At 41.6% G+C, this 13085-nt stretch overlaps 3 protein-coding genes across 4 annotated transcripts in view; all 3 read left to right on the plus strand.

Annotated features, from left to right (window-relative positions):
• Positions 1 to 662, plus strand: part of Bub1 (BUB1 mitotic checkpoint serine/threonine kinase) — a 34705-nt gene extending 34043 nt beyond the window's left edge. Inside the window, exon 25 of the mRNA XM_057781093.1 lies at positions 360 to 662. Coding sequence (XP_057637076.1) covers positions 360 to 555 — 196 coding nt within the window. The 3' untranslated portion in view covers positions 556 to 662. The remainder of the gene's footprint in view (positions 1 to 359) is intronic.
• A 2465-nt stretch (positions 663 to 3127) lies between these two features.
• Mtln (mitoregulin) lies at positions 3128 to 4594 on the plus strand. The gene is made up of 2 exons (XM_057781670.1): positions 3128 to 3377; positions 3832 to 4594. Exon 1 carries the CDS (start codon positions 3144 to 3146, stop codon positions 3312 to 3314), a length of 171 nt encoding a protein of 56 aa, XP_057637653.1. The 5' UTR covers positions 3128 to 3143; the 3' UTR covers positions 3315 to 3377; positions 3832 to 4594.
• A 2577-nt stretch (positions 4595 to 7171) lies between these two features.
• The window catches only part of Nphp1 (nephrocystin 1), a 55553-nt gene continuing 49639 nt past the window's right edge, over positions 7172 to 13085 (plus strand). For both annotated transcript variants that reach the window (XM_057781669.1, XM_057781668.1), the window contains exon 1: positions 7172 to 7283. In XM_057781669.1, coding sequence (XP_057637652.1) covers positions 7215 to 7283 — 69 coding nt within the window. In that variant the 5' untranslated portion in view covers positions 7172 to 7214. The remainder of the gene's footprint in view (positions 7284 to 13085) is intronic.

The following is a 13085-nucleotide window of genomic DNA, read 5'->3' on the forward strand; positions in this document are numbered from 1 at the left end:
CACTCTGCTATATATGCAGTTGGGCTTATCATAACCAAGTACTAGATTATCAGATTCTGGCAGTGTGGTATACAAGAAGCCAAACGAAGGCATATTTTCTTTAAAAGATGATTTTTCTACTGAAGAACTATTGCTCAAAGACTATTTTAAATCATGTTATTAGAACAGCATATATTTTAGACATTTGGTTGGATTTTTAATTCCTCCTGTGTATGATGAATTCTTGGTTTGCTAAGATGCAGACAGGTGAGGGCTGTTCTTTTAACATGTTCACACCTGTGGAAAGTAGATGCATGAACAGGTTGCTATGTATGTTAAAAGCTGCATTTTTTTTCCATTGTGATATTTTGTCTCTTCAGGCTTCCTCATTTGGATATGTGGGAAGAATTCTTTCATGTCATGTTGAATATACCAGATTGTTATCATCTGCCATCTTTGGATTTGCTGAGACAAAAGCTGAGGATATTATTTGAACAACAGTATTCCAACAAGATTAAGACCCTACGTAATCGGCTAATTGTGCTGCTCTCAGAATATAAGCGGTTGAGAAAATAAAATATGGATATGGACCTTATCCAAAAACACTTTGTAAATTTAAACTCCCTCCCACATTGAATCCTGTTTTTTTCACACTTTTATTTATGTATGTTCAAAAAAATAAAACCTGTAAGATATACCATGTGTTGTTATAAATATTCTAACAAAATTGACAAAGGAGACCCATGTGAAGCAGGCCAATCAGTTGGGTTGCTCTTTGTGTACAAGTTTTCATGAGAATGATTCAAATTTAAATGCCTTCTAGAAATCGCCTTTCTAAACATTGACCTATTTAAGTCCAAAGTAGGCCAGAAGGACTTAAAATGTATGTTTAGTTAGCATATCTTGGATTAGGTTTCATTATGGCACTTTCAGACAAAATTTGTTTTTGTTGATTTTTCTCTCCCATCCTTCTGACCTGTTCGTACTCTTAACACACCCTCCCCCCATAGCTTACTCTCTGCTTTCATGTCTCATCTATCTGTGTCCCTTCCTCAATATCTCTTTTCCTTCTCAAGGTCTTTTTAGCTTCAAAGCTACCGTTACTGTTGGCCCCACTTACCTGTATATAAACATTTTAAGTTAGGGTCTGCACATTAAATATGCTATATATTTACCCCCATCTGAAACATAGCTGGGAAAGTTTTTCCCCATTGTGTGCTGTCTCTTCACTCTGCTGATAGTTTCTTTTCCTATGCTACTGGAGTTCTATTCAGAAAGTTTTTGCCTGCATCTATGTTTTGTTGCTTTTGTTTTGCTTTGCTTTTGGTTTAAGATAGGGTCTCTTTAAGTAACCCTGTCTGGCATGGAGCTCATAGAGATTTGCCTGCCTCTGTCTCCCAAGTGCTGGGAGTATCTGCAACTAACTCCCATGGTAATTATGCCAGGGTCCACAAGGCCCTGTTCCTGTGCCACTGCCACATATATCAGGCTTTTGACTTGTTGTTTTGGCAGGTAAATAGCATTTCACTCTAGTCTTGATTTACATTTCTCTTACAGATTAGGCCAAATATATCCGTGTATTTTTTCTTTAATTTGGCTAGGCACATGGTTTTTGTTTTGTTTTAGTGAACCTTTATTTGTTTATTTTCTGTATGTCCTCTTTATTTTATAAGACATGTATATAACTTCAAATTATTTATCCTAAATTGGCATCTGTTTTGACTAAAGATTTCTGCTTCTATGAAGAACTTAGAATTCTGCTTTATAGACTGATTCATAGTCTTAAATGGCATTTGACTTCTATGTCTTAAAATGTTATCCTTAACTAAAAAAAGAAAAGGTCTAGTTTTTTCAAAAACTAGTACTAGTTTAAATATTTAAGACTATATTTTCTGGTTTATTTTAAATATCCCCCCATACATTTTTTTCTTAGCTGGGAGTTTGAATATATGAAACCTGTTGGTTTCAGCTGATTCTTCAAAGTTTCCGTATTACTATCTTTTTGTTTTGTTTTGGAGGTGGGTGTTTTTGTTGGCTTTGTTGTTGTTGTTTGGTTTCTTTCAAAACAGGGTTTCTCTGTGTTGCCCTAGCTGGCATGGAGTTCAGAGATCCACCTGCCTCTGCCTCTCAAGTGCTGGGGTTCGAGGCGTTTGCCACCACCACCCTGCATCATATTATTGTCTATATGAAAGCAGTGTGTATCGTGTGTCATTCCTGTTTTTGCCAGTGTTAATGGTTACTACCTAGAAAATGATGTTAAATAATGGTGCAATGCTCCTGGACATTCTTCTACTTCAGTGGGAAACCTTCCTATGTTTAACTATTAAACTACAAGATACTCTCTTAATATGGTTATTTTAAATTAGTATCTATTGATACTGTTGGCTTTCTTGCCTGAATTTCCATCTGTATTGATCCAGCTGTATACTAACCCCCTTTATTAATGACATTTGCACTGCTCTAAAAGGTCAGTGCGTGTGCAGTAGGGGATCCCAGACAAACCAGTCTGTCCTGGACTCTGTCAGTCAAGGCAACATTAGAGAAAAGCCTCCATCATATTGTAACTGCCAGTGTATTTTAAATTTGCCTTGATTTAGGACTTTTTCTGTTCTGTAAAACTATAAAACTTAATGAAACTACTTCTATGTTTGAACATGGAGTTGGAGTACCCTAAATCTGTATTCCCAGGCCATGGTCACTCATAATGGCTCCAGAATGAATTCTTCCCTTAAAATGAGAGCTGTGGTTATTGCATTGACATTGGTAACATGGAAGCTGATTACATAGTGACTTGATAACATCATGTGTACTGGGATAAAATATTAAAGGCAATTGTCTATATTCGTTCATTTATAATGTGGCATTACAAATTTTCTCTGTTTATCATTTTAAAATCAAGTTACTAGAAAGCTTAGTTATTCAGCTGCTAAGGAAAACGAACAGAAGCAGATGACACCAGCTCAGCTATGATGCAAGGCAATGTCTAATGTCAAACAAGAAATGTGGAAGAACTGCGGAGCCTATCCAGAAATCAAGACAGTCTTGCAGCATGCTGCTCCCTTGTCTTACTCATGCTTGGGGCGGGTCTTATACCAGCACTGCAGAACTGCGACATTTGATCCTTTCGCCTTTCCGTAGTTCACTCTACGTTCCTCCTTGCTGCAATGGCGGATGTGTCAGAGAGGACGCTGCAGGTGTCCGTGCTAGTGGCTTTCGCCTCTGGAGTGGTCCTCGGCTGGCAGGCGAATCGGCTGCGGAGGCGTTACCTGGACTGGAGGAAGCGGAGGCTGCAAGACAAGCTGGCGACAACTCAGAAGAAGCTGGACCTGGCCTGAGCGCGCGCGGCGTCCCAAGCCCTCTGGGTCCTCACTCCCCAAGTCCCACGCGGCCCGGATCCGGTGAGCCGCGCGACCACACGCCCGGGGGAGTCGCCTTTGCACGGCTTGCAGAAATGTGGTTTGTTCCTAGACCTCAGAGAAAATAGTTTTGTCTTCTATAGATACTTACTCTTTGGGTGTTACAGCGAATGTTTTACAACGTGCGATGCATTGCACCGTAACATTTAACTTCGAAATGGAAAATACTAGGCAGAAAAAGGGGAAGGGAGGGACAACTGTGAAGTATTTCACGCCCCAGCCCACCCCACCCCCGAATTCATTTTTAATGTGGCTTTCAAGTTTTTGCAAACTTCAATTCTAAATATTAAGTTGTTGGTAGAAAAAGTGGATGTCAGTAGCCTTGCGTTTCATAGCTATCTGTAGTTTTCTTATCGTTCATGGTTTACCGTTAGTCACAGTACAGTAATTTGAATTTAAAGATTGTGTGTACTGATTTTTTTTTCTTTTTCAACAGCTTGTCGAAGATGGATAAAAAGCACTGGAAAGAAAGCATTTCTTCTTGCACTTTATGAATCTATTTTTAAAATAAAAAGATTAAACAACCTTGAATCTTTTCCCTCCTCCCAGAGGAAATGAATATTTTGCCTACCATTCAGTTTGCTGCAGCAAAAGATCTGGAGCCTGAAAGTAGAGGCCTTAAGGAATCTTTCACATCCTCGGTACAGCCTGGAGGCAGCTCTGACCCAGGAACCATTCTGTGTTCTTTTTCTAGATGTAGTCAGAAAAGATAGGAGCTATGGCAGATGACTGAAGTAAAGATTATAGATATTTGCACTTTGAAGAATGAACATTTAAGATATTTAAGAATAAACATTTAAGATATTTTCACTTTGAAGAATGAAAGTTTACTGCAAATGTTGAGTGTAAAAACTATGTCTAAACGTGGAATGTATGTATAAAAGAGAAACCTTTGAGTAGAGCTTAATGATAAACGCCAGTCATAACGAGTGCCCAAGTTCCAGGCTGTTTATTTATAAGATGCATCTCTGATGTGCTGTCCTCATTTTTAAGAAAATCAGTTTTGAGGTAACCCAGACCCAGAAAGACAATTATCATATGTACTCATAAGTGGTTTTTAAACAAAGCAAAGAAAACCAGCCCATAAATCACAACCCCAGAGAACCTAGACAACAAAGAGGACCCTAAGATACACATAAGTGGATCTAATCTACATGGGAAGTAGAAAAAGACAAGATCTCCTGAGTAAATTGGGAGCATGGGGACCATGGGAGAGGGTTAAGGGAGGAGGGGAGGGGCGAAGAAAAATATAGAGCTCAATAAAATCAATAAGAAATAATAAATAAGCAAAACAAAAGAAAATCAGTTTTGTGTTTCAGCACTTTGACATAAGAAAGTTCATTCTTCAGGAAAACCCCACTGCCCATTTTCCTAGGGTTATTGTGCCTTATTATTTCTAACTTTGTTCTTATTCTGTGAGTCCATCAAGGGCTGACCCATCCTGTTTAGCTGGCTGAAGCTTTTTGGTCAATATTCCTCACCGAGACTTAGTTGAGGATCTTTGCGGTAGAGTAAGTTGGAAGGTGATGGTATTCATCTGTGTGGGAACCAGAAGTGCCTGCCTACATTGCACTCTGCCTTTTCTTTTTCCTCATGTATGTGGAGTATGTGCCTTTATGTACATATGTTCACATGCGTACGAGTGCATGTGTGACTATGTATGTAGGTATAGACCCAAAGTTGGTCAGAGGGACTGCCACTCCACTTGGAACATACATAGTCACTTTTGCAGCAGGTATTTTAACCATGGATCCATCTCTCCAGCCCTCCCGTTCTTTAACCAGAGTCCCTCACTGAAGCAGGGAATTTGTATTTGGCTGGTCTGGTCTCAGCACTTGTGTTACAGACTGCCCTGTCCACCTCATCTTTTTACCTAAGTGCTGGGTGTTTGATGCCAGATCTTCCATGTGTAGTAAGCATTTTCCTAATTGAGCTCAAAAGGCTACATGACTGGGAGGCCTTGCCCTTCTCCCTCATTCCCACTTCCTTGCTAAAAACCATTAGATTATATTCCTAAAGCTAGCCACTGAGGTCTATTCCCTTATTTGATCACTTTCCCCTGAGACTAACTACCATGATTCAGCTATGAAGTACTGAAGTCCAGCAGCAATCAAAAGCCCCCTTTAACATGCCAGTCAAAATTGAACACCTCATCTCAACATGCAGTTTCCTCTTTTACCCTTACAAAGTGCCAGTTGCCTGTGGGCCAAGTCTGTCTCCTCTCTAACCAGAGGCAGTAGTCCGTCAGTCCTCTGTTCTCCCCCACCCCACCAGGACAAATACCCCTCCCTTTTCCTCTGAGAACTTTATCTGACACAGGTCCCTTTAGAACCATCTCTCCAGCCCCAGGATAGGGGAAGTTTTGTAGTCTTTGAGGCTTAGTTGGTGTATGTTTCATTTTGTCCCAAACTGAAAATTCGAGGTTAAACTGAGTTGTGACTGGACCAGCTCTGCCTCTGGGCCTGTTCCTAGAAGACCTGGTATTTGCAGTAATTTTTGTTGTTTTAAATTTTATCTGTATGAGTTTTACTCGAGTGCATGTCTGGGTACCATATGCATACCTGGTACCTGCAGAGGCCAGAAGACAATGCCAGATCCCCTGGAACTGGAGTTACAAAGTGGTTACAACCTACCATGTGGATGCTTGGGATTGGACCCGGGTACTCGGCAAGAGCAATTAATACTCTTAACCATTGAGCCAGCCATGTCTTCAGCCCTCTTTTCTCATTGCTTACATGCACCATCCAGATACACTCCTCTTTTTATGTGTCACCTCTGGGCATCCCTCTCTAAACATGTTGGTGTTCTATGCCACGCTAATCTTATTTCCTGATACTACCTGTTTGTGTTGTTACGTCCTGTATGTCCCTAACCTTGTAGTGAACCATTCCCCTTCGACATTACTTGTGTCAACATTTCTTTTCCTTCTACCTTCTCTGAAATGTATGAGGTTCCATTTTCTCCCACACCGGAAAACTGTCTTCCAAGAAGATGGTACCTCTGTCTTAATCAAACTGGAATCAGTAAAGTAGGAGCCAGAAGGCACAATAACAGTCGGATACCTTGAGAATAACATACCAGATCGCCCACTGGTGAGCCTGGATCATCACCATTCCTAAGTCCTGGGTTGCTGTAGTGGATTTGGGAATTGAATGTAGAGGGTTGAGTCTCACTCGGGAAATGCTACCACCTTTCCTGTGAGTGAACAAAATTTGGGGACTCTTGAGAAATATCTATTTGCCCATAGGCTTGCTGCACAAAACAGAATCGCCACCCCCATAGAATTCAGGGTGGATCACATGAAAACTCTGGAGAGACACCAGCAATATCCGAAAAGGCAAGAATTTAAAACCACCTCTGGGCCAAGTGTGATGGCACACGCCTTTAATCCCAACACTAGGGGGAGGCAGAGCGGCAGGCGAATCTCTGTGAATTTAGTGCTACACAGTAGGCTATTTCGAAAATAAAACCGCCTATAGGGTTACAGCATGCAGCGAAACCACGAGTCCCACAAATCCCACAGGAAAGCTCTCGCAGCTAAGGAGTTTATTATGATTAAACTATTTTAAGAATTCGTTTCGCATGCGTCGGAGAGCTGTATAGAACAGAGAATAGTACGAGGTCGTGATAGGGACGAGACGCGCAGTCTGGGACTCCGATGTACGTCTCCATCCCTAGGAATCCAAAGCAGTTGTTTTCAGGCAGTTTAGCGAATCCCGTGGCGCTGGGTGGCGGCGCGGACTGATAGCGTCATCTATCTGAGCTCACGCATTGGTTTCCCTGGCAACCGGCGCGGTCCCGCCGGCGGCGCCTAGGCCGATGCTTGCCCGGCGGCCGCGGGACCCGCTGCAGGCGCTAAGGCGCCGCGGGCAGGAGCTAAAACTGCAGGTAGGTGTGGGGGAGAAGGGCTCCACATCCCAGCCGCTCGCCAAGACCCGAGCGCCCGGCGGCAGCGTTTTAACCCCGGCCCCCGCCGGAGACAAAACCTCCAGAAAGCCTTGTGAGTCAGCTAACACCTCCAGCTCCAGCTAACGACTCACCAGCCCCCAGCCCCCTCTCATCCTTCCCGCCCGAGTCTAAACTAGCCAGTTCCACCCCAGTCCTGCGCCACTCCTTTGAAAGTCATCACTTTCTCCAAGGCAAGTGTAACAGGTGTCAACGAATAGACTTAATACCTGAAATCCGATAAACGAGCCAAGGACAGGAGATTGGTAACTTAAGAAAAGTTAATTTCAAAGGAAATCAAGCACTTACAAAAGAGGTAAGATCGCAAAGATTTTACGTCAAAGCTCTCGGTGCTGGGGAAGTGATGAAACCGGCGATACTCTGGTGTATAAGCTACATTTCTGGACAGCAGTTTGACAAGATACAGCAAACATTGATTCTCCTAGCCTGGCTGATTACATGTCCAGGAATCTACCATTTGTAATAATTTAAAATTGAGATGAATATATAAAAGTGTTCACATTTTTTTGCTTATAATGGGAAAAAAACTGTATATGAATAAATGATCAGTATTGGGGGATGGATTAAACTAATCCATAGACGGATTATTGTTATACAGGGCTTCTCGGTTCTTGTCTTGAGGGGAAGGATTTAGTGGCAGGACTCAACACGTAAGCAGAAGTTTGTATAGCAAAATAAAGCATATCCTTCAGAGAGACTGGAGAGGGCCACAGGAGCCCGAGACCAGCTTGGGCTTCTCCCATTGGAGATTGTGAACAAGTTTTAATTGATGTTGATGACATGACCCTCTTTCTCTCCTGAATCGTGGTTGACTGGACTCTCGGTTTGAGGTACTTATGTTGATGATTCTGTAGAAATGCCCGTGTGTGGGGATGGGGAATGTCAGAATCACAATGGAAGGGTTATCATGAAGTCTGATTTTTTGGAGGACGGGGCACTTTGTTCTGGTCCATGTGTGGCAACTGAGAAAGTGTTCTGGCCTCCTTGGCTCTGTTACAACGGTAACAATCTAACTGCAGCTTCAGAATGTTTAACCACAAAGGGGCATTCTGACTGCCAGGAGACACAGCTACCAAGACAAGGCGCAGTTTCCCTTGGTGATGTCATTTCCAATTCCTTATCAACTTAGTACTGTCGGGTGGAATCTGATAGTACTATAAGAGATTTTTGCTAGAGCTTTTGGGGTTGGGGGGTAAATATTTGTCATAAGAGATCAAGTTAGAAAAAGAATCTAGGCCGGGCGGTGGTGGCGCACGCCTTTAATCCCAGCACTTGGGAGGCAGAGGCAGGCGGATCTCTGTGAGTTCGAGGCCAGCCTGGTCTACAAGAGCTAGTTCCAGGACAGGCTCCAAAACCACAGAGAAACCCTGTCTCAAAAAACCAAAAAAAAAAAAAAAAAGAAAGAAAGAAAAGAAAAGAAAAAGAATCTAAGGAGCTGGAGAAATGGCTCAGTGGCTGAGAAAACTGGCTGCTCTCTTCCAGAGGCCCCTCATACAGTTCCCAGCACCCGCACGGTGGCTCACAGCTGTCTAACTCCTGAGGAGCTGATGCCTGATTCTGACAGGTACACAGGCACACATGAAGGCAAATACTCATACACATAAAATAAGTAAATATGAAAAGGAAAAAGAATGTAAAATGGAATACACACTATTTCAATAACATTTGCTATGTATAGTAGACAGGTATAGAAGGAAGCAGGACAGAATAGTATATAGGGCAAACTGCTGATGGTTATTGTTTGCCTTTATATAATTTTTTCAAGGCACTAAATTCCTGTTACTCTTAAAAATAAGAACCAAGGAAAGGGGGAAATGCTGTGATTATATTATAATCTCAAAAAATAAAAGAAGTAATAAAATAACCAAATAAATTACAATTAATGGATTGTTCATTTGTTTTCAGAAATTCTTATTTTATCTTAGTTTGATTATGTAGCTCTGGCTGATCTGGAACTCAATAGATAGACCTGGTTAGCCTTGAACTCACAGAGATCCTCCAGCCTTTGCCTCCTAAGTGCTGGAATTAAAGGCATGTAGTCTATTACCAAGAATTTTTTTCACTAAATAATTTATTTAATAATCTCTAACAGATTGAGAGACTTACTGGAGTTCACAGGTCACACAGTTTTGGGCTTTTGTTTTAAAAGTGCACAATTTTGTATGTTTTCATCATAAAGAAATACTTTTGAGGATATAGATATGATTAACCTGAACTTCAATGTTTATGTGTATTTAAACATCATCCTTAAATATGTATGTTTCCACTCTAGAGGCAGTGGGACCTGGGAGAATGGAACCAATAACTCAGGTGGACTAGAGTCTCACGCCATAGCCAACTTCATTCAGAACACCAGACAGTTTATACTCTGTGGGGTTCAGAAAGGTCACGTGAGGAAAGTTCTCAGGAGTTCAGGTTGTACACAATCACAAGGACAAGCTGCACCTGGAGAAATGTGTTTCCATAGAGGCCTTTGAATACCCAAAGCTGAAATCCATTCACTCCTAGCCGCTACTCCTGGGAGGAGCCTGAGAACACATTCCAAGAGTAACTCCAACAAAACCAACTGTCAGAGACACCGCTTGGATAGTCCAAGCTGTGATTTTGACGATAGAGTATTTGGCCTCCTCCTCTAATGAGACAACATGGGTGATTAGGGTGTGGACCCCGGAATCATCCTTTGCTAAGAGGAACTGAATACCAGGGTAAAGGGCATGGGCATGGGTAATATAGGTTCATTACCAGCCGGGCGGTGGCTTATGTCCAAGGTTCCCTGGACACAGTATCCTCCTATGTCAGTTAGGAAGACAGTGAGGGCAGAGTAATTGCGGTTTTCCTCTCTGTTGTTTGAGACATTTAGGGTATGAGTGTAAACTGAGATCTTCCATTGAGCCAGAAAAACCATCCTGTGTCATATGAGTCATGAGGAGTAACTCACTTTTTCATAAGGATATCTTTATTTGTTTTCACTCTGATTTGGCCTACATGGCCGAAACTGATTAGACCTGTGCAGCCAGAGGCAGAAGCAGCAGGCTTCTGGCAAGTCTTATTTCCCAGCATGCGACTTACTTTGCTGGGATGACCTGTGCTCCATTCAAGGGAACTTCTTGAGCATGGACGTCCTGCCATGCAAGTGTATTATAAATACAACTCATTTAACTTAAACATTCAATTTTTCATAACCAATTTTATATACCATATTTTAAATATCATTTTACATTAAACAAACTTTTAAGTTTACCTCGAACTTGTTTGCTGTTGCCATACTTGCTTTAGGCTTAATTTTGACAACACACACAGAACACCCCATGGTGGGAGATAAAATTGGGCTCTACCTCCAAGCTGGCTTCTGGAAACGAATTACATTTGTAATAAGAATAACTGACAATTAATTTGTATATTTTAATTATCTTCAACAATATATGATAAGTTAGTAACTTTTATAAGATTGAAATGTTATAACTATCTGTTATAAAGTTTGAACCTTAAAATTTTTAATTCTTGAACTTTAACCATAAATACAGTCCACAGAGAGACTGAGGACCTCATTGTTATGATCTTTTTATAGTGCACGCTTATAAAATGCCAGTTTTCTTATATGACTCAGTTTCACCAAATACCTAAAGCTTAACAAAGATAGCAAAACTATCACGGTTTTTTTCTGTATCACCCAGTTTTAAAACAAACCATCTTAGGAGCCTGGTGCTGTGTCCTTAGTAAAAAGGGATACAGTAATAAGTAGAAGGACATCACATGATCACCTTAACCAAGATGGTGGTAAAGTTACACAGCATGTTCACTTCCTGATGACGTCACCAGCCAAGATGGTTGCATACATAGTATGCTATAGCAAATCAAGAAAAACAGCCGGGCGATGGTGGCGCACGCCTTTAATCCCAGCACTCGGGATGCAGAGGCAGGCGGATCTCTGTGAGTTCGAGACCAGCCTGGTCTACAAGAGCTAGTTCCAGGACAGGCTCCAATGCCACAGAGAAACCCTGTCTCGAAAAACCAAAAAGAAAAAAAAAAAAAGAAGAAAAGATTATCTAAACATTCTCCATAAAGCACAGTCAGAAAGTTAAAGTTTCACCAAAAGTTTTAAAGATAGTAAACAAAAGTACGGAAAAGTGGGGAGAATTCAGAGTTACTCACCTTGTCGCTTGTAACCTCTCCAGGAATGCAAAGTGTCCTTTCCCAGCTGTTCTGGGTTCCTCTCTTTTCCCTGTCACAGAATCAGGTGGCCTCTCTGACCCAGGATAGAGGCTTTGGAGGAAATTTAAAAATAACAACAACAAAACTTGGGTCTGGAGTAGATGAGCCAAATTCCAACTCCAGAGCCAAGCTTCTCAGTAGAATAAATGCATAAAACCATTTTTTTGATATTATCCATACCCAAAAGACATTTGAATCTTTCTTTGTAAGACTGACCCAATGACATACATCTACATAGCCGTTTGTATGTGTCTGCAGATGGACAGACAACCTGAGGTGCTTTTACCCCTTAGCTGTTACAAGCAAGATGCAAATAGGATTTTCCAGACTTAAGCAGACATACAAGTAGAGGAGGAAAAAGCATAAGGCAAAAGAATTCCATGTTATATCAGGAACAATTGTAAAGATGCAAGTTTGGAGGCTCGGCAGAAACGGTGGGCATTTGGGCTCTGGGTGTGGTTTTAAGCCAGAGCCTTGAGAGAGATTTACATGAGCTGGGAGTTTTGTGGGGGAGGAGGCCTTGACCACACTACCATTCCCTTTTATGGAGTTGTTTAAATCAGTTTAGATATTGAAATTCAAAAGTTCCAAATTTGGGTCAGCAATGGCCATTTATCCAATGTATATGGAGCCAGATTTACATTGAAGGTTGAAGGAGAATTGTCAGTTTCAATTCTATAGGAAATTTGGAATGGATGAGGGGACACAAGCAAAAACGGATCAATATCCAATCACTCAGAGCATTCTCCACGTCTCAAAATGACCTAACACCTGGGTAGGGGTTGTCAGTAAAGTGAGAGAAAAAGGGAAGAGACAGAGAGTGGAAAGGAAAGACATCTTGAGAGAAGCAGGTGACCCTTCTCCTGGGGCCAGGGAGCATAGGAGAGCCAGGGAGGCTTGGTCATGGGTGACCTTGAGTGGCTAGTAGGTCGCTAACCTGGATTCCCTAACCAGGGTTTCGGCATCATTTTGTTAGGTGATCTAAAGCAGCTGTAGAGCCATGGAAGGTGGAAGGATCGACTTGGACTGGTCTTAGGCGGGACCATGCTTATTCACAGCTAGGGGGCATCTTGGTCATTCATGTGTGACCTACAGAAGAAGATGGTCATAGGCCCACGTCAAGTGGCATGTGGCCACTTACGCAGGCCACAGGGGAAGCTGGGAAATGTGATCTTTCAGCAGGAAACTCTCAGTTGTTATTTTCAGGATTATTTGGTCAGGAGACAGATTGGCTCAGGAGACCTACTCTTTAAATTATATATATGTGTATAATTATAATTATATGTATATAATCATAATTTGTATATATATGTGTGTGTGTATATATATATGTATATATATATTTGAGATTATAATTTCCCTTTCCTTCACCCCCACCCTCCCGGGTACCACCACCATCCACCTCCTCTACCTCTGCTATCTTTCTTTCTTTGCCTCTTTTTCTTTAATCATTGTTACGTCTGTGTGTGTATCCCTCAATATATAAATCAGCCTACTCAGTCTGTATAATGT

The sequence above is a fragment of the Chionomys nivalis genome, chromosome 9, assembly GCF_950005125.1.
Source record: "Chionomys nivalis chromosome 9, mChiNiv1.1, whole genome shotgun sequence".
Taxonomy (NCBI): Eukaryota; Metazoa; Chordata; class Mammalia; order Rodentia; family Cricetidae; genus Chionomys; species Chionomys nivalis.